The 27,930-nt window shown below is 39.5% G+C and overlaps 4 protein-coding genes across 7 annotated transcripts in view; 2 read left to right on the top strand and 2 right to left on the bottom strand.

Moving 5' to 3' along the window:
• The first annotated feature begins 26 nt into the window (after nucleotides 1–26).
• On the top strand, nucleotides 27–11,566 carry tmcc1b (transmembrane and coiled-coil domain family 1b). Its single transcript, XM_029501600.1, has 8 exons — nucleotides 27–79; nucleotides 2,578–2,735; nucleotides 4,318–4,361; nucleotides 5,064–5,839; nucleotides 7,548–7,967; nucleotides 8,165–8,649; nucleotides 8,742–8,877; nucleotides 8,953–11,566. The coding sequence occupies exons 4-8, from the start codon at nucleotides 5,240–5,242 to the stop codon at nucleotides 9,265–9,267; spliced, it is 1,956 nt and encodes a 651-aa protein (XP_029357460.1). The 5' UTR covers nucleotides 27–79; nucleotides 2,578–2,735; nucleotides 4,318–4,361; nucleotides 5,064–5,239; the 3' UTR covers nucleotides 9,268–11,566.
• h1m (linker histone H1M) lies at nucleotides 11,206–12,375 on the bottom strand. Its single transcript, XM_029501627.1, has 5 exons — nucleotides 12,291–12,375; nucleotides 11,934–12,190; nucleotides 11,748–11,853; nucleotides 11,603–11,649; nucleotides 11,206–11,463 (listed from the first exon to the last, which is right to left on the bottom strand). Exons 1-5 carry the CDS (start codon nucleotides 12,373–12,375, stop codon nucleotides 11,206–11,208), a joined length of 753 nt encoding a protein of 250 aa, XP_029357487.1.
• Nucleotides 12,376–13,058: 683 nt separating this feature from the next.
• On the top strand, nucleotides 13,059–18,750 carry LOC115043597 (uncharacterized). 4 transcript variants are annotated; one of them, XM_029502200.1, is made up of 14 exons: nucleotides 13,059–13,132; nucleotides 13,743–13,769; nucleotides 14,764–14,814; nucleotides 15,065–15,124; nucleotides 15,284–15,343; nucleotides 15,605–15,664; nucleotides 15,789–15,860; nucleotides 16,215–16,313; nucleotides 16,612–16,630; nucleotides 16,774–16,793; nucleotides 16,902–16,942; nucleotides 17,464–17,530; nucleotides 17,726–17,766; nucleotides 17,874–18,750. In XM_029502200.1, exons 1-14 carry the CDS (start codon nucleotides 13,102–13,104, stop codon nucleotides 17,964–17,966), a joined length of 741 nt encoding a protein of 246 aa, XP_029358060.1. In that variant the 5' UTR covers nucleotides 13,059–13,101; the 3' UTR covers nucleotides 17,967–18,750. The 4 variants fall into 4 exon arrangements, with proteins under 4 accessions (XP_029358060.1, XP_029358059.1, XP_029358061.1 ...); XM_029502199.1 differs by having other exon boundaries at nucleotides 15,278–15,343; XM_029502201.1 differs by lacking the exon at nucleotides 14,764–14,814 and having other exon boundaries at nucleotides 13,060–13,132; nucleotides 15,278–15,343.
• A 711-nt stretch (nucleotides 18,751–19,461) lies between these two features.
• cacna2d3 (calcium channel, voltage dependent, alpha2/delta subunit 3) overlaps nucleotides 19,462–27,930 on the bottom strand; it is a 28,922-nt gene continuing 20,453 nt past the window's right edge. The window contains exons 18-38 of the mRNA XM_029502014.1: nucleotides 27,410–27,493; nucleotides 27,080–27,151; nucleotides 26,906–26,967; nucleotides 26,726–26,793; nucleotides 26,528–26,573; nucleotides 26,332–26,429; nucleotides 26,052–26,145; nucleotides 25,132–25,227; nucleotides 24,897–25,018; nucleotides 24,228–24,305; nucleotides 24,072–24,133; nucleotides 23,936–23,980; nucleotides 23,799–23,861; nucleotides 22,654–22,724; nucleotides 22,486–22,561; nucleotides 22,220–22,260; nucleotides 21,849–21,904; nucleotides 21,606–21,723; nucleotides 21,392–21,504; nucleotides 21,095–21,177; nucleotides 19,462–20,282 (exon numbers count right to left, since the gene is read on the bottom strand). Of these exons, the coding sequence (XP_029357874.1) occupies nucleotides 20,190–20,282; nucleotides 21,095–21,177; nucleotides 21,392–21,504; nucleotides 21,606–21,723; nucleotides 21,849–21,904; nucleotides 22,220–22,260; nucleotides 22,486–22,561; nucleotides 22,654–22,724; nucleotides 23,799–23,861; nucleotides 23,936–23,980; nucleotides 24,072–24,133; nucleotides 24,228–24,305; nucleotides 24,897–25,018; nucleotides 25,132–25,227; nucleotides 26,052–26,145; nucleotides 26,332–26,429; nucleotides 26,528–26,573; nucleotides 26,726–26,793; nucleotides 26,906–26,967; nucleotides 27,080–27,151; nucleotides 27,410–27,493 (1,641 nt within the window). The 3' untranslated portion in view covers nucleotides 19,462–20,189. The remainder of the gene's footprint in view (nucleotides 20,283–21,094; nucleotides 21,178–21,391; nucleotides 21,505–21,605; nucleotides 21,724–21,848; nucleotides 21,905–22,219; nucleotides 22,261–22,485; nucleotides 22,562–22,653; nucleotides 22,725–23,798; nucleotides 23,862–23,935; nucleotides 23,981–24,071; nucleotides 24,134–24,227; nucleotides 24,306–24,896; nucleotides 25,019–25,131; nucleotides 25,228–26,051; nucleotides 26,146–26,331; nucleotides 26,430–26,527; nucleotides 26,574–26,725; nucleotides 26,794–26,905; nucleotides 26,968–27,079; nucleotides 27,152–27,409; nucleotides 27,494–27,930) is intronic.

Here is a 27,930-nt window from a genome sequence, read left to right as displayed (position 1 = left end):
CGTTGTCTGACGTCACTGTGGGAGTGTTCCACCGTCGGGAGAAATGAACGGTCATCAACACAATCCTCTCAGCGCCCATGTAAGTCCGAGCCAGCTAAACACTCGTTTTCCCTACAGCTCTATGAATGAAATGCGTTTCCATAAGCTTTAACCGGCCCGGCTCCAGGTTGGCCGTTCGTTGGCGTTATTTTTCATTTGGCCGCCGCCCCGGGCGGCTGCAGCAAACCGAGCCCGGAGCCGGAGCCGGAGCGGGGCGTCTGTAACCTAGCCTGCTAACTGACAGGCTGGCCGGACGGGGCTACGAGGGAGCGCTCGCTTTGATAACCTGGATAGTCGGGGTGGGCGATGTTGAGGTGTATGTGAATATGAGCGCTCGACGTGGCCATTCAATACCTGCACTTTTTTTTTTTACTTCAAGTCCGCAAAGATTCAACTTTGGGGCCAAAACCCAGGCCTGATGTGTCGGGGTGATATTTCCGCAGCGATCAGGACTCCACCAGCTTAATTAAATAGCGACACTTTCAGATCAGGGAGCAGTTTTGACTTTGTCCTTAAAAAACTGGACTCAAACAGGAGGCTCTCAGCTAACGCAAACCTGTACTGGGACGAGCTGAAGCGATACACACCACCCTGAAATACAAGACTCCCAAGGTGTGATTAAAAAAAGCCTGCTCGGAGTGTGTGACAGATGGTCAGCCAACACCTCCAATCTGAACTCCCCTGTTTAAGCCTTTCACTCAGTGAGGGCTGCTGAAAGCCGGCTGGACACAGTTAGTTGCAGGATATACATTTGTTGGGTTTTCACTGATCCAATTGGATCGTAGAGCGAAGACAATATTTATGACTGTGACATTTGGTTTTGATAGTTGGTACAAGCCACTAATGATTAACAAAGGAGGAATGCAGCCAAATTATTAGTCATGAGTCTTAAGGATTATACTGGAAGGTCTGTCATAGACTAATTCATTTTATATTCAGGTTTGGTAGTAAACTTGTTGTTTGTTAAAGCAAATGCGCACAGCAGATAGTGTAACAGCTACAGTAAATAATAAGAGGCCATCAGATACGGGTCTCTGTCTCAGGTTATTGACCTTTCAAAATCTATTTCCTTACAGCAGCAAAAAAGATGACAAAAGCATTTGGGCAACTGAAAGGTTATGCTCCGGGTGTGTAGAGGAAGGTATTTTCCCATGAATGTGAACATCGTGTAGACATGATCTTACTAGTGGGATATTTTAGGTGTTCAGGTGAGGCCATAATAACCGGGGGGGGCGGGTAAACAAGCTGCACCCTGGTAATTGCAGTCTGCTGAGATAAATGCAGCTGTTAGGTGTCAGGTGTTTCGTGCTAAAGTACAGTACAGTGTCAGTCCTCAAGCCTTGTGGCGTTTGCATGTTAGCCGACACGAAGCCCCGCACAGAAACAACCGGTGTGCACCGCAAAGGGAAATGAACGCCCTCCGATGCTGCACGTTAGCTCGCACTGCTAGCTGCTAGAGGAGCAGACCAGCCATGAAAGCGGGGACAACGATGTTTCGAAATTTCATCCAAGCCGGCGATTTGCTAAATCTCACAGTAAAGTGATACATTATATTTAGGTTTCCACCGAATATGTTTGAGTGTTGTGTGATTGTAAGATCGGGGCCTGTGACCGGGGGGCCAGCGAGATGATGCTAATGTCATCCTCTTCTTAATTGTTGCTAACGTTAAACCTTTGGGCTCAGACTCTTTACAGTAACACAGTAACTTTCCTCTTTTATACAACATAGTGTTTGTGTATGTGATTCACTCCATTACACAGCCTGCCCCTTAATATTTGATCAGTAGGACAGTAACATACATGTAATGGCTCCGAGTGCACCTGTTACCTCCTCAGAAATGAACCAACCTTAGATGTATGATGACATCAAGTGTCAAGAAATCCGCAGTTTGAAGCAACAATCTGCTATCTATTATTTATTTTATCTGTCATGTCGTAAAGCACCTGCAGCGGTAACAAACAGGGAGAGAGTTTTTTTTTTATTATTATTATTGGTTTACCATTTAATGTTGTAATGTCACACGTCATTACTTTATCTCAGTTGTGGTTCTACAAGTCAGGCAAATGGGCCATGTCCTGCATTACTGGGCACCAATAATAAACATTACACATTAGATTAAGTCAGAAAAGCTGGGGAGACTGTGCTGAGTAAAATGAAAATAAGTTTTCATTTTGTAATTTTAATTATGACTCTATAAAGGTTGTTGTTAAAGGTAATGTTATAATTGAGTATTACTCCAGAAAGTTTAGTTTTCCTTAACAACATGTTTAGTATTTGTTTTCATCATATACATGCACTTGATAAATGTAAGTAACTGCAACATTTTATTCTCTTTTTAACTCACTTTTGGGCTCCGTTTAATGTCTAATGATAGTATAAAGAGTTTTTGTTTGTAAAATGCTGCAATATGTTTAAGGGCTATTCGGTCTGTTGCCGCCTGTTGACCACAAGGCTGCGAAGAGGGGAACTTGTAATATTCTGTCCGTGCATTAGAAAATTCCTCATGCTGTCTTGTCTGTTTCTGTTTTTCTTTTCAGCATGTGATTTTTCTAAATTTCCTTGGAAACAGCTGACTAAAGTTTGACACCTATCACTAGATTTGATTTGGAAGAATTACCTTAAGGGAGTGGCGGTGGAATTTCACTTGGATTATTGAGTCTTGGCCTGTAATAACTGCTGATGACCACATCTGAAGGTATGTTTAGCCAGCATTAAATTCTTCATGAGCTATCCCTTCACCACACTGACAGTTAATGTTATTCGACTTGGAACATACAGAAGCTGAAAAATGCTGTTGTTTTCACTGCACCACACTACAGAATTACACTCAACTACAGTCAATTTTCCCATGTATTTTCAAATGTGATTTCCTCTTTGTGAGTTCTACTCATGACTGATAAAGGAATATTGGAATAATAAGCCTCCACTGTGCCAGGGTTAGAGTCCTAAGAGCTGAAATGGTCCATGACATGCACAACACTCTATAGATGGCGTGACCTTGGTGTGCTGCGGGAGAGTGATAGGCGAATGTTGGCTGACCCACTTCAGAGAGAACACTTTGCCCTCAGCCTGCAGGAGTCAAGCACAATTTTATTTTCATTGTAAAGGAAAGCTAGTTCTACACCTGCGTGGACTGTTTGTGCCGGTGTCTTCTTGGGTGGACAGAACTGTCCTTTTCTGAAAGAAAGCCTCCCATTGATTAATCTTACTGGTGCTATTGCATTTTGTATTAGAATTTCAGTATGTTGCCTTAATGGCACATTAAATTAATGTTTAAATATGTATTTTAATCTTGCTATAGTGGTGTGTTTTATTCTTGGAGTAAGACCATCACTGAGATACTATGCATCACTAATAGAGCATTTCATTCTGTTTTAGATGGGAGATTGTGCTATACGCAGCTTGTTAAATGATACTCAGCAGCCCTGCTGACTCATGAAATAATTTTATGTTGGTCTGCAAAAGTGTACCAAGTTGTCATGTTTGTTATATTGACCATATGAATTATTGAGGTTTTGCAGAAATATAGAGCATATTGATTGTTAAAGGGCTGCTTAAAGATTTAATGCATGATTAAGAAACGTGCTGCAGAAAAAAGATGTTTTATTCCTGTCTTTGTGAAAAGTGCAAAGGTTTGTACAGTTGATAAGTTTGTTTTTCATGCTTCATGATATGTAATGTAGAACAATTGATTGCAAACAAATGGCACAGTTAACATTTAGCTGCTGAAACCAAGGACGGCCACTGTTTTCATTTTGATACGGTGCAAATGAAGCATGCAGAGATTTAAGTTAGTGGCATTCGAAGTGACTATCCTTGAAATGCTGAATTTCCAAACATGAACTATTAGTTTACCCCTTAATTGGACATTTTGGAGAAAAAAAATTGATATTAATATTAAAAACCAATTTAACTGTAAATTAGATGGTGCTAAAAAACCTTGGATACCTTCTAAAATTCATCACTTTTTGTGAGAAATGCTCATGATCATCATCAATTAAAAAGTAAAGGAGGATCTTGACAGCTTTTAAAAGCAGTTTTACAGTTTTCAATGCCATATTTTTTTCAGTTTGTTCTATGCCAACTAGCATCATTACCTGAGCAGTATCGAGGGCTGATGTCATGTTTATATAGTTAAAGCATTTAATAAATGTTAAGTGTGCAGTAGGTGCTGTATTTTAAATTACTGTCAACCAAAGCCTTTCTATTTCTGTACCCTTCTCATTTTGTATGGAGCATATTTTGTAAAATGTTGGTTTTGTTCCTGCTTCATTTAGCCAATCCTGAGTTGTGAGTCAGCAGAGGAGAGGCCGGGCTGATGGTAAGCTCTCTGTCACACTTCTGCTCTTGCTTTCTTTCTCATTGTCTCATTACATTATTGGTTTACCAAACAGGTTTTACGTAAGCTGTCACCTGAGCTGAAATTGCAAATTGTTCCTTTACTCAGTTTATCCTTGTAAGATGAAATGCAAAGGGTAAACTGCTCTGATCATTGAACACCTTTGTCAGATAAAAATTAGACAAGTTAGAATTTCATCTACATTCACACTCTTTAGTGTTTTTGTTAGCATCATCCAGGCACTCTCAGTTATGTTGATTTTGTTACTTTCCAGAATGAACACTTTCTGAAATGTTCAACTGTCATGAGAAACTTTGTTGGGCTCTAATGTCCAGAATAACAATGGAAAACGTTTCAGCCTACTACATGTGCAATATAACAAAATGAAACATTTCAGAATGTGTTCTCAGAAGCATTATTATGTAGATTTATGTTTTTTGCATTACTGGGTTGGCACTGTCATACATGTTAAATGATAATTTCAGTTGTGAAGGGTCAAAGTTTTTCAGTCATAAACTAGCCAGAAAACAATGATCTAGAATTGACAAATATATTAAAAATAAATAAATGTCGGTGTCAACCCAGTTTTTGTTTCTTTGTGTTTGTTTACATTCTGCTGCTGCTTATTATGTTCACCATCCACTGCTGCATGTTATAATCCATTTTATTTTCCTTTTGTGGTAGACAAGCATGAAATTCAGCCAAGCCACTGATGCATGCCCACTCACAAGGCCCACCTGAGCGCCATCCCCTCTGCTACCCGGCTTTCAACCAGCTTCTCAGAGGTGGGTGGTGTCAACGGGACGTAACTAGTCCCCGCACGCCCAAGTAGAACCTCACTGTGAAACTGGAGGTCTCTGATGGATCAGGGTAGTAGTGAGCACAGTCCAGAGGAGCAAGACACAGGAGGCCGAGCAGAGCATGAGGTCGGTAGGAGGGCGTCAGAGTCAGAGCACGGCTTGTCCAAAATAACCCATAATGCCCTGGAGAACATGGGAGCGTTGGGCCATGGCCTAAAGCAGCTCTTCCAGCCACAGCGCCGACGCTCCTCCGTTTCCCCACATGACTCTACATTGCCCTGCACAGGCACCTCTCCTTCTGAACCTACTGATGTAGGGTCAGATGTAGGGGACGCTACAGCCTCCTTGGCCCTCCCTTTGGATTCTGACAACCCTGCTGCTTCCGCCCCCCCTGCAGCTCTGAGCCGTGTTCTGCTGCAGATCCGAGGTGGTCCACCAATGAAGCGAGGCACTAGTCTTCAGAGCCGCCGCAGTAAGGCGGGGGGAACTGGGGACCCCCCCCAGAAAGGTAGTCCACAGATCCACAGGCGCAGCACCCATGAAGCCCTGCTACAGTCTGGACGGCCACGCTCGTCCTCGACCACAGACACACCCAGCAGTCCAGCTTTGGCTGACATGCTGCTGACCTCTGGTTATCACTCCACTGAGGAGCCTGACAAGGTGAGTGTCAGAGCCCTGTCAAATGCCATGGGACATAAACTGGTCATGCAATAGTATATACGTTAAAAGAAAGGTGATGCTAGTAATCCACAGCAAGAGGAGTTATGAATGGGGCTATAACTACGGACAACTATTATTTTCCTTCCTGATTTATCTGCAGATAATTGCGGTTAGTTGTTTTAAACACCCATTATCATCTACCAACCTTGGTGATGGCAATAATTAATGCAATGTCACCAGTCTGATATGCAAATGTGCCATCTCTACAACAAAGAAGCTGAGCTGCAGTTAACTGTCACTATGGCAGCATTTTACCAAGTACACAGGCAAGCCTAATCTCCAGAAAAGAATAAAACTAGGACCATATGAAACTAAATATTTACTTATATATTTATATATTTTGGGAAGTCATTCCTTTTTGCACACAGTACATGTTTGTATTATTTAGAATAATCACCATTCTTTTTTTGAAAATTTTTGAAAGCATGTAACCACACAGGCCAACTAACCCTCTGGCCTAAGAAAAATTATTTATTCTAATTTTATTTATTAAAGTTTGGCCTTAGGGACATAAAACATTTTGATTCATATTATCACAGAATGAGGTATCGTGCATTCATGAGAAATTAAAATTCATTATATATGTTTGAATCTTAATGAAAGAACAGTCTCATGTACCAATGTCTAAAGTAAGTGAACTGGGGAAATGTGCTTCCCCAGTTTACTTGAAATGTGAAGGGATTTGTCGTTTAAATGTGCCTGGATGAAGCAGTGAATGGGTGGATGAGCTGTCAGCGGTGGCAGGTCAGAGACTGCCTTTGAGTGGTTGGTCACTATGTGCTTTAAGCCTTTCTAAATTTAGCTTGTGCTGTCTGAGTACACTTCAGGTCAGAGAAGGCTTGCAGGGCTAAACATACTTGTTTCATGAATTCATTCCCCTTTTATTGCTGTTGTAAATAATTACAAATAAAATTTAGGAAAACTAAACCCAGAGTACTTGTTCAAGCTCCTTGTTCACTAGTGCCTGAGTCATCAGCATTCTTTGTTTGGTTGTCATATACCATACTGCATATCACAACTATAGGTTAGGGAGGATCTTACCAAGTGAAATTTTAAACAAAACTTCTTTTGTGTAATCCGAGACAGCACAAATTTTTTACTTGCTTTATAGTTAAAAGTTATTTAGGTGTCACAAACATACTGTGGTTCCAGGCCAAAGGCTAAGAACTTGAATGTTTTCAATAGTGACTGGTGGCTCTTATTGGACCCTTTCATTCAAGATTGATCATTTGTCTGATGTCCTGCCACCTGTCTTTATGCCTCAGTGCAAACTCCAGATTAACAAGTGTCATAAATCCATCTGAAGCTGTAATTAACTAGGCCTGCCACAGTTAATCACTTCATCTTTATATCCCCTGAAACTTGAACATTGAAGTATGACCAAGGGTTACTTTTGCTTTATCGGCACCAGCTGCTGTGTTGAATGTCGACTGACAAACATATTACATTTTTCGAATGCTAACTCTCATAAAATCAACTTGAACGTGAACAGAAGAAAACTGTTCTGTACCAAGAGAGCATGTTATTCAAACCGATTAACTGTTTCAGTGCAAGTGCTGGAATGCTGGAACATTTCATGAGAAAAAATTGCTAACAAAAAAATCAAAGTATTACTGCTGAATGTATGATCTTCTGTTTATTCCAACAGCTGGATCGTTATGACGGATCGGGCCCTGCTGTGTCACCCAATGCCCTCCCGTACAGTGCAGATGGGTACGATGTAGTTGACAGTACTCCAGACCCCCAGAGAACTAAGCAGGCCATCGCACAACTACAACAAAAGATCCTCAAGCTCACTGAACAAATCAAGATCGAGCAAACAGCTCGTGATGACAATGTGGCTGAATACCTGAAACTCGCCAACAATGCAGACAAACAGCAGAGTGCACGCATCAAACAGGTGTTTGAGAAGAAAAACCAAAAGTCAGCTCAGACTATCCAGCAACTGCAGAGGAAGCTGGAGCACTATCACCGAAAGCTTCGTGAGGTGGAGCACAATGGCATTCCTCGCCAGCCGAAGGATGTTTTTCGAGACATGCACCAGGGGCTGAAGGATGTTGGAGCCAAGGTGTGTGCTTTATTGTGATGTCTTCAATGTTCTGTGCTGACCAAGTCCACTCTTTATCATTGAAAATATTCCATGTCATTTTACTGGCCAAAGATTGCATGTTAAATAATCCCTCTTCCACCTTGCTGAAAATATTGTCCTGGGACATTTTAAGCCTGTTGATATAAAGAGCATTGACCCGATCTTGCTGATTACAGGTGACAGGTGGCCTATCCAGCTTCTCTCAGGCCACTCATTCTGCAGCTGGAGCTGTGGTGTCCAAGCCAAGAGAAATTGCATCCCTCATTCGTAACAAGTTTGGAAGTGCTGATAATATTGCTGCCCTGAAAGACCCTTTGGATGAAACCCAGGGAGATGAGGGTGTTGGCTCTGGGGCAACGAGGACCCTTGGGACAGGACAGTTGCAGTCCAGCCCGAAGTATGGTAGTGATGATGACTGTTCTAGCGCTACGTCTGGTTCTGCAGGAGCCAATAGCACCACTGGAGCTCCTGGAGGACCCCCCAGCTCCAAAGGAAATACCCTTGATCATGTCCAGGCCTCAGGCTTTGATGCTGTACTTCATGAAATCCAAGAGCTTCGGGAAAACCAAGGACGACTGGAGGAGTCCTTTGAAAACTTAAAAGCCCACTATCAGCGGGACTACACAATAATCATGGAGGCCATTCAAGAGGAACGATACAGGTAGCATATCAATTCTTTTAAGAATAGTAAATCTGTATGTTTCAAAGAAGATCTTCTGTTTGTAATGCACTGTTGTTTTTGCTATTCTCTAGGTGCGAACGTTTAGAGGAACAACTCAATGACCTGACGGAGCTCCACCAGAATGAAATTCTGAACTTGAAACAGGAACTAGCCAGCATGGAGGAGAAGATTGCTTATCAGTCTTATGAAAGAGCAAGGGACATTCAGGTAAACCTCACTGGAACAAACATATTTCTGCTTTATCAGAACTATTCCACTGACAGTTTTGTCTCTGATCTACAGGAGGCACTGGAAGCATGTCAGACACGCATCTCCAAGATGGAGCTGCAGCAGCAACAACAGCAAGTGGTGCAGCTGGAGGGTTTGGAGAATGCTACAGCACGGACACTTCTTGGAAAACTAATAAATATACTGTTAGCTGTTATGGCAGTCCTCTTGGTGTTTGTGTCCACAGTGGCGAACTGTGTAGTCCCATTAATGAAAACACGCAGTCGCACACTTTCTACACTGCTCCTCGTAATCCTCCTTGCCTTCCTCTGGAGGCATTGGGATGCCATTTCAGAGTATCTGCATCGCTTTCTTTTGCAACCAAGATGACCAGCTTGGAGAGGCTTATTTAAATGAAGGGACCGAGGGTTTGGGGCTGATGTGTTAAAGATGACCCGTAGAGGAAGTTGTATCTCAAAAGTCCTTTTTCTTTTTTTTCCCCTGCAAAGTCTCAACATTTTGGAGGATCGCATCAGACATTTGTCACTTTATCACTTTTTTGGAAGTGTTTTTGAGAAGAATATCAGAGAATAAGATAAGAAATGGTTGGATATTTGGTGTCAATTTACAAGCTCTGGAGTTGTGGCACAAGTATGCGCTGGAGGGGTGAATGGGGCTAAGAGAACTGCACACTTGATTTCTCTTATGAGTGAATTTGTTTACACGTGGAAAACTTTATAGTTTCCCCACAGAAGAAATAGTAATTCAGAGTTTTACTTTTGAGCTGATCCAAGTGGTATTTTTGAACATGATTCATTTTCTTTCAACTGTAATGGGCTGACTGCTTTCTGCCAATTTAGTTATCCATGTTCTCTACAGTCTTTTTTTTCCCCCCCCAGTCTCCCCTTCCTACTTTGTTCTGTGTGACCAACTCTTTGTCTTCTCGCTCACTACACTCTGAAGAATGGGGTGCTTGCACATCAGCTACATTTCTCTGGAATCAGACTCATGACCGTGCTGGGTTTTTGACTCATTTCCTTTGGATGTGTGAAGTCATTAACACTGGTTCTGCTACAGCCAGGATAATATCAAGAAGATTTAGTCTGGAGTTGTGACCCTGCCCTTTGGGCTGACTGGATCATCTGGTCCTGTGGCTTTTCCACTGCAGAAGAACTATGTAAGAACTGATTTAACATACTTGAAGAGCGGTTAAAGTGCTCAAAGACTCAGTGCTTCCGTACTGTTCCCGTTAGTGACAATATGTTTTAGTTGATTTTTTTTTATTTTTTGAAAACAATAAATTTGCTGTTTTAAAATGTGATATTTCCAAGATGCATTTGTCTGCAAATGTTGGGGTGACAGGGGTACGCTTTATGCTTAAAAAAGAAACAAAAAAAAGAAAGTCAAACTCAGTTTGCAGTTTTAGGTACTTACATCTAAAGATGTCTTCGACAGGTGAAGCAAACAATTTTGGATACTGCAGTGGTGAGGCTGAACTGTACTCCACACTTACATTACTGGGTGGGGGGGCACTAAGAATTAGAAATGCCAACTGATAAATCAGTACAGCCTTAGGCTGACAAAACAGCACTCCTCCCCCCCCCCATTGTGCTGAGGATGCTTCTCTGGAGATGTTCCTGTGTGGCCTGAGATAGCATGACGCATTGGCCATTTGGTTGCTATAACTGAACTTATGTTAGGCGTAAGTTTGATGGAACAGATGTTTGCCAAGCAGCTTTTGGAGTAGGTGCTACAAAGCCAACTGGAAAGTCAGTGAATACAATTTCAAACACCTACAGTTCTAAAAGGACAGTGAAAAATATCCATATGGGTTTACTGCCAGTGTACATGGTCTTTTGAAGCCCAATGTCCACTTTAGAAGTTGGTGAAGCTGTGACCCATAATCACAGGCTACTTGGCCTTTCCAATGAATGGAGCTCATTTTTTTCAGCATAAACTTGTATGAATCATGGTCCATTTGCAAAGCAACACATCAGTGCAATATTGCTAAATGAAAAACTAAAGGTGTTTACTACAAACTTAAAAACAGGCCAAGTTCTGGTTTTGATTTAAGATTGAATGCAACTAATTTCAGTAGGTGAAAGTGACTTAAAAAAAAAAAACACTTCACTTAACCCAACAGTTTAATAGTGAGCTATGACTAATGGGGAAATGCTTGCATTGCTTCAGTTGTCAAATTGAACACCAGTTCCATTTGAAGCAGCATTATTGTAAGTCCTGAGATAAGCGTAATGGTTCACATAAGATCACAAGCGCTAAAAGTTAAGATTTTTTTATTAGTCACCAGTATAAGAGTTACCTACAGATTTATTCAGCTTTCTTCCCTCGTTTCCCTGTTGCTTTAGAGACAGGGGCATCAGTGCCTGCTTTAGCAGCCTTGCTCTGGGAAGACTTTCCTGCCTTTGCCTCCTTGATGGCCTTTGCTGGCTTCACTTTGGTTGAAGCAGATGTTCCCTCTTCATCCTTTTTCTCTGCAGCTTTTTTAGTTTTTGGCTTCTTTGCTGGCGCAGCCTGAGAGGTAGCTGCTGCCTCATTTTTCTTAGTCTCTTTGGATGGCTTTGAAACCTAAACATGTCAGTGAAGTCTTAACTGTTATAACCCAAAGTATGTGCAACTTTGATTTTTAATATTGTAGCCTGTGTTTGAGGATTAGCTATCCCTGTACATAAGACATGACAACCTCATCAAGGAATAAAAGTTTTACCTCATTTGACTGGTCCTGTTCGTCGATATCTTTCTTCTTTGAGGCAGCTTGAAGGAGGGGTGGGGGGGTGGGAAGAGAGAGAGTTAACCAGAAAAAGCAAGCGTGATTACATTTATCATAGTCAACTTAACACGTCTTTCCTTACCTGGATTTGGCTTTTTGGCGCCATCCTTGACCGCTTTGGGAGCTTTTTGCACATTAGGATCTGTGTTCTCAGTTTTCAGCTTTGGCTCCTTCAGTTTAGGTGCGAGCTTAGAAGAGGATATCAAAAGGGCCAGTTAATGGAGTTAGTGGATCAGTTTTCTGTGAACCTCAGAACTTGATATCTCACCCTGAACTTGCCCGTGACGCCCGTAGAGGCCCTGGAGTTGGCAGGACGCACCAGGGTGCCAGTTTCGATGCCTTTTTGCAGGGTTCTGCGTACCAGGTGCTTCAGCCTGACCAGATCCACTGAGGGGTATTTCTGTTTGATGTAGCTCTGGATGGCCTGCGATGAGACTCCTTTGCGTGAGTCCAGCTCTTTAAGCGCTTCTCTCACCATGATGGGTGTTGAAGGATGAGCTGACAGTTTGCGCAGCATCTTAGCATCTGGAGGGAACAAACAAAAACACATTCACGTCAAACACAAGCCAGCTTTGAAAACTGACAAATATTTACTACAGCTTTTGTGTGGTGTTTGCCCATCAACCTGCTGTGGCCTTCGGCTTCTCCTCCATTGGGGCGTCACTGGAGGACGCAACGGTCAGATCAGCTGCCGCCTTTTTAGGAGGCATTATATTTGGAGTACAATATTAAAATAAAGCCCAGGCGGCACAAAGGAGGCTCTATAAAGCATGCAACACACGCTTCCTAGCCAGTCTGTGTCTTTATGCAGGTGCCTTGAAACGAGCCCAGGTGAGTCCCATCACAGCAGGTGGAGAGCATTAGGCCAGCAGATTAAAGCCAGCCAGAAGGCCTCCGCTTGCCATCCCATAAATACAGTCAGTAGGATGTTTGAACACATTTTATCACTACAAACAATGACAACCGGGGGAGGAGGGGCACACACACACACACACACACACACACACACACACACACACACACACACACACACACACACACACACACACACACACACACACACACACACACACACAAAGGAGAACCGGACATTATCATCAATTAATAAAAACCCCCGGACGTAAAAAGTGGACATGAGGACGTTTGGTCAGCCTGACTTATCCACGTCACCTGTCGCATCCCTCCCAGCAAATTCATCTCTGTTAAAGCCCACTCTGCATACAACTGTAAAAATTAAACTGTAGTGCTCCCCAGTGGTGCCACCAAAAAGCAACTCTCAGACAGCAGCCTCATCTTCCGTTACACATCCTGTGCACATACCATCGTAGATATTAAAGGTCACTGCTTGTTTCACTTCTCGTGGTTTACTTGTTCTGCAAAATGACACACATCAGCCAGAGACGTGAGTGTTTCTGAAGGAGCCACTCAGCTTCATCATGGTTGTGTACCTTTTTGTCATTCTCTTGTGTAAGTTAAATCTTCAATGGATTTTGTTATTATTGTGTGAAATTAGATCATTTTGGCAGTTTGTAACATGCGAATAGTTTTTACTTATTTTAAAACATCTTTTTGTTTTTTGTTTAGTCTTGTTCAAAGCATTTGAAGAATATGATTTGTAGGCCAAGGCCATTTCAGGACATGTTGCCTACATAAAAAATATTGTAGCTCCTGTGATTTGGATATTGCACTCAGCAATATTGTGAGTTTTGAATTTTGCAGCTCTAAATTTCAACTCAAAAAAAGGATACATTTATGGAGCAATAGTATTTTATATCAAAATGGTGAAATGCCATTTCATTCTAACAGTGTTCTGCAAAAATACTGACCATTACTGAACACTGTCTGAGGAATGGGAGATTTTGTTTCCTGCATCTTTTTTTGGTTGATAGAGACAAAAGCATACCAGAACCAACAGCAGAGTAATGCTAGTTCGAAATGTTATATTAAGTCGTCCTACTGCCTGTGTAGTTGCTCTGTGCTGTTTCTTACAGGGAGATGGTTAAGCTTTTCTCATTTTGTCAAAATTAATTCACTTTTGCATCTTATTTCTCCTGATAACACATTGTATTTCTAACAGGTTCCTTTAATCAGATTCAAGCTCCAGGTCAGGCTGACTGCTTTTCACCTCAATTACCTTATTTACTTTTTGATGGTCTGCAAATAATTGTTTGGTTGTAGTGTATTACATTTACTTCCTCTGTATCAGATTCATTCTTAAAGAAAATTGTGACATGAAAGCTAAATATTACAGAAGTCTTTACATTTTACTTTATTGTGATTAATGAGACAGACTCCATTTTATCTGGTAAAATCACGATGTGATTCTCCATCTTCACACAGTGAAGTATAACCAGCATCACCATGTACTGTATATAATATTAACTTATAGGTTTAATCTACCGACAGAAAAAAGAAGGGAGCTGATGATTCAAAAACTGATTTTCCATCAAAATGTCTGTGGACTAAACTCAGCAGCAGCAGTTTTGTCACATAAGAACATTAAGAAACATGAATGGCATGTTGTGTATATATTATTTTTCATTTTACCTTTTGTAGGTGAAAAACCAAAGCTGAGTCATGAATATTTTTCTGGCACTCTTTTATTCACCTGCCTACTTCCTGGATCTGCCAGTAATGAGACCAAATGTAACCTGTACTTTGGAGAACACAGTCCTGCAGTCCTGTCTACCACCATTTGGAAAAAAAAGTCCTTGACTAAACCATGGTCCTGTCAGTTTTCTGTGACATTAGATGACTTCCTTAGACAAATAGAATTTGTAAAACAGAAGCATGCCAGTTGTGATTTCACTTTGGGAAATGATCTCAGCTCTTTGTCCCCTCGTAGTGATAGATACAACTTGACTGGTAAGTGAACGATGCCATGAGTTCACACACCAGGTTGAGTTTGCTTCACGCAGAACTTACCCATAAACTTAATTTACAATGATACGTGCATCGTTAGATCAATCCAAACAGGATAAATCATCTGTGCTAATTAGTTTTACAAAGTTCTGCATTGAAATGTGAAAATAAGAGAAATGGTACCAATTCATGTTCACGTAAAACTTACAGGCATACCTCTTTGCCTTTCATGGTAGAGTTTGTGAAAAGAGAATCACCCGCAGAACCAGTTTTGACCACGAGCGAAGGTGGGACATGTTATACATTTAAACTGCAACAATCATCACAAATGACCAATACAATAATTTTATTTTGCTTTTAAAGCAACAGATTTGACTGTGAATAGTACTCACATTTCCACACCTGTAACTCCTGTGGAAGCAACACAGTGACACATTTTTTGTGTATTTCTTTTATGACATTTGTCACAAATTAAGTTAGAAAATACAATTTTACTTCTATAAAATAGTTTAGATTTATTTTGTCTTTGATCAGCAGAATGGACTGTTTACACAACTCACGCTGACACTGCTGTAACTCCAGTTGAAGCAACATCAGGTAACAAAATTATTTTTGGTTTTCCATCACAAATTTAATGACATACATGATACATACATAATACACTTCATGTTTCTTTTATTGCTGTTACTTATATCTGTACACACAGATATACATGTACATAATATTTTTCAATTTTATTTTGTTTTAAAGCAACAGATTTGACTGTGAATAGTTCTCACATTTCCACACCTGTAACTCCTGTGAAAACAGCATCAGGTAACATTTTTAGTCTGTCAGGTTTGACACAAATTTGTCACAAATTAAGTATACATCTGTACACATATGAAGCTAACAGGTCTAAATCCATATTCTTGTTTATTTACATAGTATGCATTCATGTGACATATGAGACATGTTATACATCTAAAGGCAATTCAGAGCCTTTAGATGTATAACGTGTTACTGTTATATACATGTAAATAACACAGGTTACTTATATCCCATATTATTCAAGTTTACGATGTTTTTAATGAACAGATTTGGCTGTCAGCAGGCCTCACATCTCCACTCCTGTAACTCCTGTGGCAGCAACTTCAGGTAACAAAATTCTTTTGTGTTTTGTACATATTGTGGACACATTCACAACAGGTAGGAACGTAACGCATTTAAATTGATATCTAGATATTTTTTCAAAGCACTCACCATAAATGTTATTTGAAAGTTTTTACATCACAAGGTTTGACTGGCAGGACTCATTCAACTCCTGGAACTTCTATAAAAGATAATATTACTGGTACAGTATACGCTTTCCAACTATTGGGTTATGAATATAATGCAATGTCTTTCTTCATTCATGAAGTCTGATTGTTGCTCAACCAAGTAACACCATTTGCTTATTCCATAAGCCAGTGAAACCAGCATATATTCCACAATTACAAGAGTAATGATACAGCATTTAATTTCATAATGGTAAAACCTGTTTGCACCTTATCAACAGATTTCAGGGTTTATTAATCAGCAGTGTTTAGCTGGTTCATTTTGTGTCATTTGCAGACGCTTTTTCTTAGATTTTTGTATTGTGCTGCTTGTACCCACAGTCCTCCTGCTTTTGTGTTTAATTGACATTTGTTTGTGGCCCCCACAACAGAAAAGAGGACATTGACCATGTTTGCAGTATCTGCGACTGGTTTTGGAGTAGCTGTGGGTGTATTCTTACTGGGATTGGCACTTCTTTGTACCAAAAGGGGTGAGAACTATTAAGAATTTGATGTTGATCTATAAGCATCCCCATTAAAATAAACCAAGGCATCAAGATGTTTACTCTTAGTTTCTAAATAGAGCTATATTAGTGCCAATACAACTGGACTCCGCTGTTTGAAGAACCTCTCAAAGAATCACAAATTATCAGCCTTCGTTTTGTAGCGTACTGAATGTGTCAAATGTCTGGGAAATAGACAATGACTATGAAGCATCAGAAACTGTTAATGAGAGTGAAGAGAAGTGCTCTGTCTGAACGCTCATTTCTCTTGTTTTTCCTTTTACAGAAACAGGCTCTCAAAAAAGGTAAGAAATTATTTGTTTTTCGATTTAACAAAGTTGACTGACTTGGTATTTTTCTGAGGACATTATTTAGTGAATCAGTGGGGAGCTCTCATCATGAGGAACGCTCTCTTAAGTAAAACTAATTTTCCTTTATTTCTATGTAGGGCTCCAACCGGAGTCACTGGTAATGAACACATTTAACAACTCTTTCAGTCATAAATTCACTTTGTTGTATGTATTGGATTTATAGTTTTGTCATTTACTATTCTGAGATGTATTTTGCCTTCTGCAGGTGATGCTGTACACCTGAGAAATCTGGAACGTGGAGAGTTGGTAAAAATGAAAACTATTAGAAATCTTTGTTTCTGCTAGTCATGACGTTCATGCCGAAACATTTAAATTTCAAGGCCTCTTCAGCCAGAGCTCACACCTACAAATTACATATATCCACAACTGGAACAGTAAAAAGTTTTCAGTGACCTTTAAGGGAATATTTGTTATGTTTTCTGTTAATGTAATGAGGATATGTTGATATACATTACACTCCTCTACATGCAGATCATAAAAGCATTAGCACCAAGGCAGTGTATTTGTTTCCTGCCAAAATATCAGTGTCCCCAGTTTTCACTCTACTTATTATTTTATCAAATCATACTTAGAACTTAGAATCTCTTAATTTTAGCCTTCAACAACCTTTTTCTTTCCTGGTACAAATCCAAAACTTTGCACCCAGTTGTATATTATTTTAATTATATGTTTCAGTTTAGTTTTAAATAAAGTCATCTGTAGACAGGGTTATTCTAGGTGAATTAATGTTTGAAGTTCTCCTCGCTCCTCCTCCCTGTTCTTTAAAGTTACCAGCAGACAACGATGAAGCCTACAGTAAAATCACCTGGGTCACTGGTGCTGATTGTCCAACTGGTGAGCTGCTTTTTGGTTTACACCTATGTGAAGGCATGGTGTATACTATTACCTGACAGTTACATTTACTGCCATTTTAGATATACGATTGCCCAATCACAACATCAGTAGACATCATCCTAGTCTAATCATGTTTTATTTTGTACTTTGGTGTATTAATGTGCCACCACTACTGCGTGGCTTTTTTACTTGCAGCTTCTGCGGAACCAAAGTGTCAAGAACCTGGAAATGAAGATGTGAGTGCAACATGAGACACATTATTGAATATATTTTGAATATATTATTATATTTATATTTATTTAGGCTTAAATATGTGTTATATTTAAAGGACTATGTTTTCTAGGCTGACCTAAACCACGTGTACAGCACTATCTCTGACAAGCCAGCTCAGTCAACCCTGAAGGAAATGGTGTACAGCACCCTGCAGCCACACTAATACCTCAAGAGGAAATGACGGATTTAAAAGTATTTTTGTCTACTGGTCAGTTTCAACGTCCCAAATTGCACTGTAGAAGAAAATGTGTGACTTGTGAAAATATCTGTTCCGCACATTGCCAACTTCAAAGCTTTCGCACAGAAATGTTGATTTAATGCAATGCATGCATGCACGTTTGTTTTCATGCTGCTTTAGCGTGGGCACCATGAGTTTCAGCCAGAAGTGAGACTCACCATTGGTTTTAACTTTGTTGTTACAAAATAGAAAAATGGACATGAAAGTTACACATAGTTTTGACTGGTTTAGGCATAACTGTGAGAAACCACTGTGATAGATTGGATCACTTCCTATGCCAAGTAAACGTCAACCACACAGATTCTGCAACCTTCCCACGGTATGATAAAACAGTGAGTGAGCAGAAAACGTCCTTTTCATTGAGATGTGCTTTGTTTTTCTTTCAATGAAGAAATCCTCTCCACTTTTGATATAATTGCTAATTGAGAAAATTCATACAAACTATTTTTTCACAAAACATTTCATTGTGATTGCTGCCAGAATTCAATGACTGCAATGGTGGTCTTTTGAAATATTGGTGAAATAAAATTTTAATGCTAAACAATTATTAAAAGGCTAAATGACCACAAAACACGGACAGAAACACGAGGTAACACACAGCAAACCATCAGAGACCGGACCCCCACAGACCTCCCAGAGTTTGAGACTGTGTTCATTGTGTCCATATAAAAAAAGAGACTGGACCAAACCCCTCCAGAGACCGGTGAAGGTATTTTTGAGCTGTAAACATGTCTGTAGCAGAATCGCATCAGTGTATTGTATAATGTCAATTAAACTACTTTCTTTCCTATATAGTTTTTTTTTTTTTTTTTATACTTCAGTAATTTTTTAAGCAAATACTTTTGTACTTTTACTTAAGTAATATTTTGACGAAGCTACTTTAACTGGAGTAATATTTGACAAGGAGTATCTGTACTAGTAGTGAAGTTATGTACTCTGGCTACCTTTGCCAGTCACTGATTAACTTTGACATATTCAGCTGCCCACACCAGGTATCAAACCCACAACACTCTTATTGGAGGGAGACAACACTGACCATTACACCACCATACTAAGTAAAAGCAAACTTGTGTATTATATGCCAAGTAAGCAAGTCTTGTTGCCCTTCAGTGTTTGAAAGCCATTTCAGTCATTACTCAAATGACATCTACAGGTGGCTGCTTCCTCCTCATGGTTTGGTTTGTATTCTGATATTTTTTTTCAATGCTTCTATTTTTAAAGCTTCATATAATCTATTTCATTGCATCACTTGTTGAGGCGGATTTTCTTTTTTTTTTTTACTTCCAGGGACATAAGACATGCATATATGTCCCCACAAGATACAAGTACACACCCACACCTAGGAAAATAACACAAGATGTGAATGAAGGAAAATATTTCTTTGTATTTATTTATCAGCTTTCTCAGACATGTGGGAAAGAGTATGTGGTCACCTTGACAAATTATGGATGGATGAATAAATGACATTCTTTGAACGCAGTTAAATCTTCATCATGCATCTTTAGCTTATCTGAAATGTCATCTGCCTCAATAACATTGACTTTTTCGATATTCTCTCTGACATTGCCTGGTCCATATTATTATTAAAATTTAAAGAAACTCAGTTGCAAAATGAATGTAATCCATTTGACAAAGAAGAAGAAGACAAAGTATGACCTTACATAGAACACTCTGCGTTCCCTGCTGCTTTTCACATATGACAAAAGTGCATTTTACATTCTGCAGACTTTTACATCAACTTAAGGTTTTTTTCCCAACACAACAAAACAACATGTGATTTACTATCATCCTTCAGGACTTCTGTATGCACAGGAATTTGTTTTGACTGTAGGCAGACAACGTTCTCTTATTTGATTTCAGCACACATTCATGACAATATGGCAAACTTCAGTGACGTGATCTGCAATGCTCTGAACAAAGTCACCAAGCACTTGCATTGAACTCATTTTCTTTTGCTGCACCACATCACTTATGTTTTCTACATTAATGGATGTGAGTGTCAGTGCTACAGGAAAAGATTTTTTCTTTAGTGCTGCCTTTTGCAGAGGTATAAGCAAATTCATGTCTTTGTGGCCATGTTCTCTATGTGTTTATAAGCATCTTCTGTTTGAGCTAGTCCTTACCGACGTCTCATCCTGCTGATAATAGTCACCTGCTGATGGTCGCTGCTATCAGAGGGAGCAGAGCTGCTGTTAGATGACTGGAGAGTTGTGTAGCTGAACCACACTCCATTGCATTTTCCTGCAGAAGACAAAATCTTTTTTATAATACATATGTAGCAGTATAAGGTTCAGTCATTTCCGCTTCTCTGATACAAAACGACAGATTTCATTCAGTTTTATCATGCCATTTATTGGTGAAGGATGTCCAAAAACTATTTTTTCCCCCTAGCTGGTTTGTAAATGGCTGATTCTCAGTCACATAAAGGGGACACAATGTCACAAAGATCTATTGAAAAGAATCATTGCATTGTGAATGTAACATAATTATTAAGTCTGTTTGTAAAGTGATGATTCAAATGGCTATTCCCTCCTTATTTCAATATGACTCTAATGCAAGACAAATTTTAGTTTATGTAGTTTATTGTTTAGTAGCAGTTGGGTTTTGGTCACCATCCTTTGAGTGAAGTTGACACGAAATGTTAAATCTTGGTAACTTAGCAACTAAACGTAAAACCAGCATATAATCAATATTATTTGTTGATGTTGTGCAAACAATCAATTTTAGTCGTCCAGCATCACAAAACCTGCATTCAACCTCACATCTTCATCAAAGGACATTGGTGGGCAGCTGCGTGCCTGTTCAAAGCCAATTTTTCTTGCCCAGATCTCAAACCTCAAAACCTGGATTATGTTACTCCTGTTCGTTCCTTCACTGAAGCTGAGTATCGTAATGTGAGTTCACAGATATGCACATATGTTCACATATTCCGATATCCTCGCTTCATGAACGGTATATATGCTATACATTACTCTGCAGCATTTCTAACTGTATAACTGTTCATTTAAAATGCACACAGAGGAGCAGTATATAGGCTAAGACTTTTCTCATACCTCAGCATGGAAAGGATGACATGATTCGGGTTTCTTTCTGTCCTTTTGAAATTTCAGTCTGTCACATTTGAGCGACTCATTGTGTTCAGAGGTGTCAAGGATAAAAATAAATTAAATGAACATGTTTGAATGTTTAAAGCTTTGCACACTGTATCACAACTAATTCAGACAGATGTGAAACAGGCTGAGCTGTGCAATTGAAAAATCCATAAACTCTATGTCTTCTTATGATGAAACTCTAATCATAACAAACTGCTGCCAGACATCAGACATTGTTGTTTCATTTAAAAAGGATATACATGATCTCGATGGGGTCCATAGTTACTGGAGGGGCACTGCTGCAGTCGCACTTATTATCCACAACAACCATGAAGAGGTTGCTGCTCGGAATCTGCTGTATGACAAATGATCTGCGTCCCAATCACGGACAGTGTCAAAGTATTAGAATATGAGTTGTAGCAGACATTATGACAAGAATCAATTGATAATTGAAGGTGGTTTAAAGCAGTACCTGATGCATCCGCCACAGTCAATGTTGCCTGTTGTTTCTTTGATGGTGCGTTCAGAGACAAAAGCAGGGTATTCTGTGTCACATGGAACCATCATGGTTTTTCCCCGGGACCTCTGAGCTGAAAGTGTCACAGAGACACCACAGCAGTTTGACAAACCTGACAGAATATTTCCAGCATTCATGAGCTCTCATTTATCTCTCTGTCACACATACAAGGTTATAATCATCATCACCAACAGTTACCTTTAACTGAAAGGTCGACGTTCCACCAGCTGTACAGGTTGAATTCAAGTAGAAAACTGATTGTAAAAAAACAACAACAAAAGAATATTAACCTTTTGTTGAAAACAGTAATGAGAATTAGTTTAAAATTTTCAAGCAATTGTTTCAGCAATGTTGTTGCTATTAAATGTTTATATCAATGAAAACCTTAATAAATTCACAAGTGCAGGCAATGACATTTATTGATATTTGTCACCATGCACATTAAACAATGCATCCATACACTGGTTGTCATTTACTAACTTGTATTGCTGCACAGTTGATGTGGTGATTGTTCATATATGTGCATGACATACCCATTAAAAAAATGTATAGTTTTTAAAAATTCTTACATGACAAGTTCAGTCAGGAGCCACTTGACTACAGAGAAAGGCTGAGAAACAGAGACAGAGACACACATTTACAATTTAAGTAATACAACTCTATAATGATTGTTATGTGCAGACATAGCCTGTGAAAGGTGCCATTGCCTTTGCTTGTGATCTTGCCTCGGGACTTATAAAGGTAGATTCACTATCACACATGATAAGAAATATTGCATGTCTACATGTCTAACATCTTCACGTCTGTCAGTTGATATTCTGTCTTGCACACTTACGTCTGATAAAGTTCGCGCACTATCGCTGCTGCCAGCATAATCTTTGCAAAGGGCCTGGTAATCATAGAGTGTGATCCTGCAATACAGACAGCAGTTACAGTCAGAGGGAAATAAAAGCAGCTTCTGAAGCTCGGGTTTTACTGAAGCAAAGGTTAAATTGTGCCAGACCTCTTGAAGGAACCCATTTGGAGAAGTTTGTTCATTACAGCACCCTCCACCTCTCCAAAGAAGAGTCCTGTCTGCAAGAGAAATTATGCCAAAGGATACAAACACTGTTCAAAAAATACCGTAGATTGGGATGAACAAACGGAAAGAAAATTGAAGGAAATAGTTGCTCCAAAAGTTGATTAAATCTGTATGAACTATTGAAGAAACACATTGTGTATACAACATTGACTTTTCATATTTTCATATGATGTTAATTGTTTGTAAACAGTTTTACATATTGTATATTAACATATGATATAGTTAGAGCTTTACAATTGGTTTATTAATTAATTAGACTATTGGTGACCCAATAGTCGAGTGGTTAGAGTGCATACGATTTGGGTGAGCAGCAAACCACCAGTTTTTATTTTCTGCATGACAATTTGTGTTTCTGTGCCATTTCCTGTCATTCAATTATTCGATTGAACAGAATGGGGAAAAAAAGCCCTTGTGGGTTTGTTACAAAGGACCCCTTTAACCCTGTCAAATTATGGCGGCTTGAAAGATTTGTTGAACTTAATGATCATAAATACTAATAATTCACAGCAAAGGGGGAACAGGAGCTCTACGTTTACTGACAAAATGCCCAATTTTTTTTTAAATAAACATCTTCAGTGACTCACTTCCTTCAAACAATATCGCAAAACATATACTTACACCAGGCAAGGATAATTTTTTGTAAATTAAAGACATGTAAATGAAACATTGTGAGTCTGTAGGAAGTCATCTGATGTTGTTGGACTGCATATTATTTTACTATTGCAGATGTAAGTTGATGCAAAGTCTTTCTTTATTTTGAATACTTTCATCAACCTAGTTACAACCAAATTCTCATTGACCCTTAGTGATGTCAGGCAGTGTTTAAATGATTTGGCTTTGGTTCATCAATGAGCAGCCCAGCGGCTCAGTGGTTTGTGCTATTGCCCCACACCAAGAAGGGAGTAGGTTCAGTTCCTTGGCCTGCGGCCTGTCTGTGTCTGTGTTCTCCTCGCCTTCGCTCAATGTGAGCTGGGATTGACTGCAGCACCCCCCATATATATATATATATATATATATATATATATATATATATATATAACATGCATATGTAGACATGCACACAGTACCTGAGACAGCTCTTCCGTAACAAGAATGAAGCCATTGTTATCGATGAGGTAACAGTTAATGTCCTGTCAGAGGGTGAATACAAAAAATGTCAGCAAAACAATACAAATTCCGTAAGTATTTAAGTCACTGTTCTTACCTCACTATCACAGCTAATGCTACACTTGCCGTCCAGAGCTGTACACTGAGCACAAAACACAAGGACTTTTTTTTCAAAATCCAATCAGGAGGATCGGTTTTTACAGATTTTATCAAGCTATTTTTTGTATAGATACCTGTCTGCAAGCAGTCCAGAACTTCCTCTGAAAGAACTCCAGCTTCATTTGGATTCCTACAGCTGCAAGACCAAACAAGAGCCAACACTTGCACCGAAACTAAACTTTCTACAAGCCCTCCGTAAAAAGATGTCAAAGTGGTTAAGAGCGTATTACCTGCAACAATTGGAGACTTCCTGTCATCAAGCAGCTGAATTGCTGTGCTGGCCAAAACCACACTCTTATTTTCTAAAGCTAGAGAGAGAGAAATAAAAACAACGAACAATCTGTTATACATTTTTTGACTTTATACTCTTTGCTCAGTAGATGGCGCCCAGTACTCAGCAGTCTCCATCATCTGGCTGAAAATAAACTGCAGCATCAGTCCATTAGTTTACAGTAATGGAGTCCAGTCAGAGCTTTTCTACAGCCAGATGACTCTAATATTTCCAGAATGAGAGCTGTGATAGGACATTTCACGTTGTGATGGCAAATCCTGAGTAGACGCAGTTATCATTAAACAGAGGAAAGGTGGTAAATGTCCTGGAGCTGAACTCTTTCTCCTCTCGATGTGGGATACTTAAACAACAGAAAAGCTGTGAGGGAGGTGGAAACCAGTAAAAACCAAAAACCATAGCAGGAAGTTGAAATGCTGACTGACTAAGGCAAGTGAACTCCCAAAAGGTACTTAATATAATGCTGCACTGGAAAGTAAAAAGTATATCGAGATGAACTGAATGCAAGATGCAGATAATACTTCAGCATTAGCCAGATAAACTCGTGTTTTGAGTAGTTCTGTCTTGTCATTTTATCAAGTACATTGCACACATTAAATGTTGTGATCACCTGTGCTGAATGGGATGGAGTAGATGAATGTGCCAGGGACCTGCTCTGCTGCTCTCTTGTACCACAGAGGGAAGTGATCTGCATTGAAGACACCCTCCTTGTCCTCCGCTGTCAGGAAATCTCTGCGGATGCACACAGAATGAAATGCAAGTGAGGTGCTAAGAATGAGAATCATCAGTCACAAATCCCGGCCTGGCCATGTGTAAATGATGATTAGAGAAGAAGCAGCACTCACTGATTGGAGAGCTGATCAACGGGTACAAACAGATTAGTTCTCGACAGGCCAGTGCGTGTTCCTAGAAAAGCGATCTCCACTCCTTTGTCTGAGTTCCTGTTGGTGTAACGCAGAGCACATTTGTGTTTTCCATGAATATTTCTGACAGATGAGAGCACAAAAGTGTGTTAATTCTGTTTTTAAAAAAGCTGATAGTCTAAAAGTGTTGCAAAAATAATTATAAAAAGATACAGCTCACCAAAATAAGGGGTTTGTAGTCATTAAACAGAAGTGTGTAAATGTGGTAAAAATGTTTTAATTGATAATGAAAACAATTAGGTGACAAAATATGTCCTATATGACAAAAAACATGTGATTTAATAATTTCATACAAATAATATGGACTGCACAACGTCAACATCATAACGAAAGGAAATTTCCAATTCAATATGTTACACTGTCTAACTTTCTAATTAATAATTGTTCACTTTCTTGCTTAATTAGAGCCCCAGACAGGAGACTAGAGATTAGTGTAGTTACATTAGACACATTTCTCCACTCACTAAAAATGTAATTTCTATATTTTTTGAGTTATGTCTTGCCAAATCAATCACTTGGCCATGGGAGCCTGTGATGGTACACCCAATAATTTTCCACAAACTGATGAACAGATTAATGAAAAAGGAAATCAATTATTTGATGCTGAATATAACAATTGATTTGTAGCAGCTGCAGATCTACACATATATTTCAGGGCACAAATAAATACACACACACAAACACACACAGTTTTACAGGACCACTTAAGAGGATTAAAAGAGCTTTAGTGTCTCCTTTTGAAATGTGGTTACAGCTTTCTACTAAGGCAAATGTTTATTCACAATTTGAACTATTGTTATATTTCTTGCTTAATTTCTAAGATTTATCATGACGATGCTTACTCTGACTTGTTGAGGGTCAGTCCTGTCCAGTAGGCCTCCAGTGGAGCAGTCACCACAGCGTCAAATAAAACTTCTTGAATCAGTTCCCTGTCACCTGCAGAATGGAACGTCAAGACCTGATCAACAAATACAGATGTCTTTGAATAAAAAATTCCCTCCCATTTTTCACAATCACATTTTTATCTTACTGTTACCACACTACACATGATAAGTAGTTAGCCCCACAGGTAATACAGACTGCTTGTACAACTGATTAGGTTGTGACTCAGATACATCTCACATTTGAGGTGCGGTCGGCGGCCCGTCATGAAGAGTTTGATGGCTTGAATCTGAGTCAGGTGACGATGCTCATGCTGCTCCTCTGTGTTGCAGTAGGTCCTATGGTTCAAACAGAGCCACGCTGTTACATCTCTGGTGAACACAAAGGGATAACCTATATAACGCATGAATGCCCTCTTCCATAACCCCAGTGTTACCATTCATCTGCCAGGGCGACATCTGGCTGTTCCAGATCACGGAGCCCTGAAAAACATAAGTCATTAACGCTCCAGCAATGCCAGCATGGGTAGCCTGCAATAATAAGGCCCCCCAAACAAACAGGTCAGATTGACGTGTATCCTAAGTGCAGTTAGGATTTTGCTAACAGACATAAATGCACATTTGCAGTGACATACCAGTTTCCACTGATACATTTCCTCTAAAGAAGTACTTTCCGTGGCCTCTGGAAAGAGCCACACCAACACTAAAAGCATCGAGAGTTGAGAACAAACTCAGTCAGTCAGTCAGCGTTTAACTGAATTTAGGCATAAATTGGCAGAAAGTCATTTAGGACAAGAATAAAACTTGTCTGTCACCTGAATGGAGTTCCTTTGATGTCAGTGTAATAGTAGTCATTGTGCATCTTCAGGACACGCCTCTGGAACAATAGAAGAATGTCCCAGATGAGATTTACTCGTTTAGGACAGACAACAGAAAGAACTGCGCTCATCTGGGAGGGAGACACTAAACATCTTTATGTAAAGCCTCACCCCTCTATCCACGGTTTTCTTCACCTCCATGGAGAAAGTGCCTGTCCTCCTGTTCACCATCGCATTGCGGAGCTGAAGACAAAGTACACAAAGATTTGAGAAGTCAAGGCTGAGTCACTGGAAGGAAGAACGCAGCAATAACTCTTAGAGCTCATTTCATTTGATAAACTGGACGTTTCACAGCTACAAGGTGAAATTCATTACAAGTGTTCTATTTAGATTAAAGTTCCGTTTGTATTTTATATTGTGTACAATATATTCTTGAAAATAACAGCAACTTTTCAGCTTTAAATTTTATTTTTCCACAGCATTACTATTTTTGACCCGTACAATGTCATCTTTGTCCTCCCACTCCACCTCGGAGAGATCCACACTGCTGTAGTTGGGCTTCCTCCTCTTCTTACTGTCCTGGTACTGCACAGAGGAACACAATAAACACAACTTAATGATCCCTGTGACATTTATATCAACAAAAATTCATAACCATTGCTCAGTCATGTCAACTAATCTAGTTTCACACAACTGTATGTGGAACTTTTTCAAATAAATTAAACACTGTGCTTAATATTAAAGAATTAATTCTGTATTTAAAAAGTTTCACAGTCATCTGTCTTCTTTTTTGTGTTTCCCTGTTAAAAAAAAAAGTATATTTATATTTTTAAAGCCCTGCTTTTATGAGTAATTGTTCAGCAAATCATCTGTGAAATTAACACTGTCAGGTGAATGAAAAACAATTAATATGATTGATAGAAAGTCCACGCTCAAACACATCTACATCAATGTGCTACATTGTACAAGTCATCTACTGCAGCTATATGTAGTCTGGTCTACACGAAACAACAAGTCAATGA

Source organism: Echeneis naucrates, chromosome 5, assembly GCF_900963305.1.
Source record: "Echeneis naucrates chromosome 5, fEcheNa1.1, whole genome shotgun sequence".
Classification (NCBI taxonomy): domain Eukaryota; kingdom Metazoa; phylum Chordata; class Actinopteri; order Carangiformes; family Echeneidae; genus Echeneis; species Echeneis naucrates.
The sequence above is the reverse complement of the archived record's forward strand: the minus strand, read 5'-3'. Positions and strand labels throughout refer to the sequence as shown.

Bases quoted from the DNA above. Each gene is read 5' to 3' on its own strand.
- tmcc1b (XM_029501600.1), top strand. From the start codon at position 5,240: ATGGATCAGGGTAGTAGTGAGCACAGTCCAGAGGAGCAAGACACAGGA. The intron at 7,968-8,164 runs GTGTGTGCTTTA...TGCTGATTACAG, and splicing joins TGAAGGATGTTGGAGCCAAG to GTGACAGGTGGCCTATCCAG. The intron at 8,878-8,952 runs GTAAACCTCACT...TCTGATCTACAG, and splicing joins AAAGAGCAAGGGACATTCAG to GAGGCACTGGAAGCATGTCA.
- h1m (XM_029501627.1), bottom strand. From the start codon at position 12,375: ATGCCTCCTAAAAAGGCGGCAGCTGATCTGACCGTTGCGTCCTCCAGT. The intron at 11,854-11,933 runs GTGAGATATCAA...TCCTCTTCTAAG, and splicing joins GCGTCACGGGCAAGTTCAGG to CTCGCACCTAAACTGAAGGA. The intron at 11,650-11,747 runs GTAAGGAAAGAC...CCCTCCTTCAAG, and splicing joins CGCCAAAAAGCCAAATCCAG to CTGCCTCAAAGAAGAAAGAT.
- LOC115043597 (XM_029502198.1), top strand. From the start codon at position 14,089: ATGATTCAAAAACTGATTTTCCATCAAAATGTCTGTGGACTAAACTCA. The intron at 16,794-16,901 runs GTAATGAACACA...TGCCTTCTGCAG, and splicing joins GGCTCCAACCGGAGTCACTG to GTGATGCTGTACACCTGAGA. The intron at 17,531-17,725 runs GTGAGCTGCTTT...TTTTACTTGCAG, and splicing joins TGGTGCTGATTGTCCAACTG to CTTCTGCGGAACCAAAGTGT.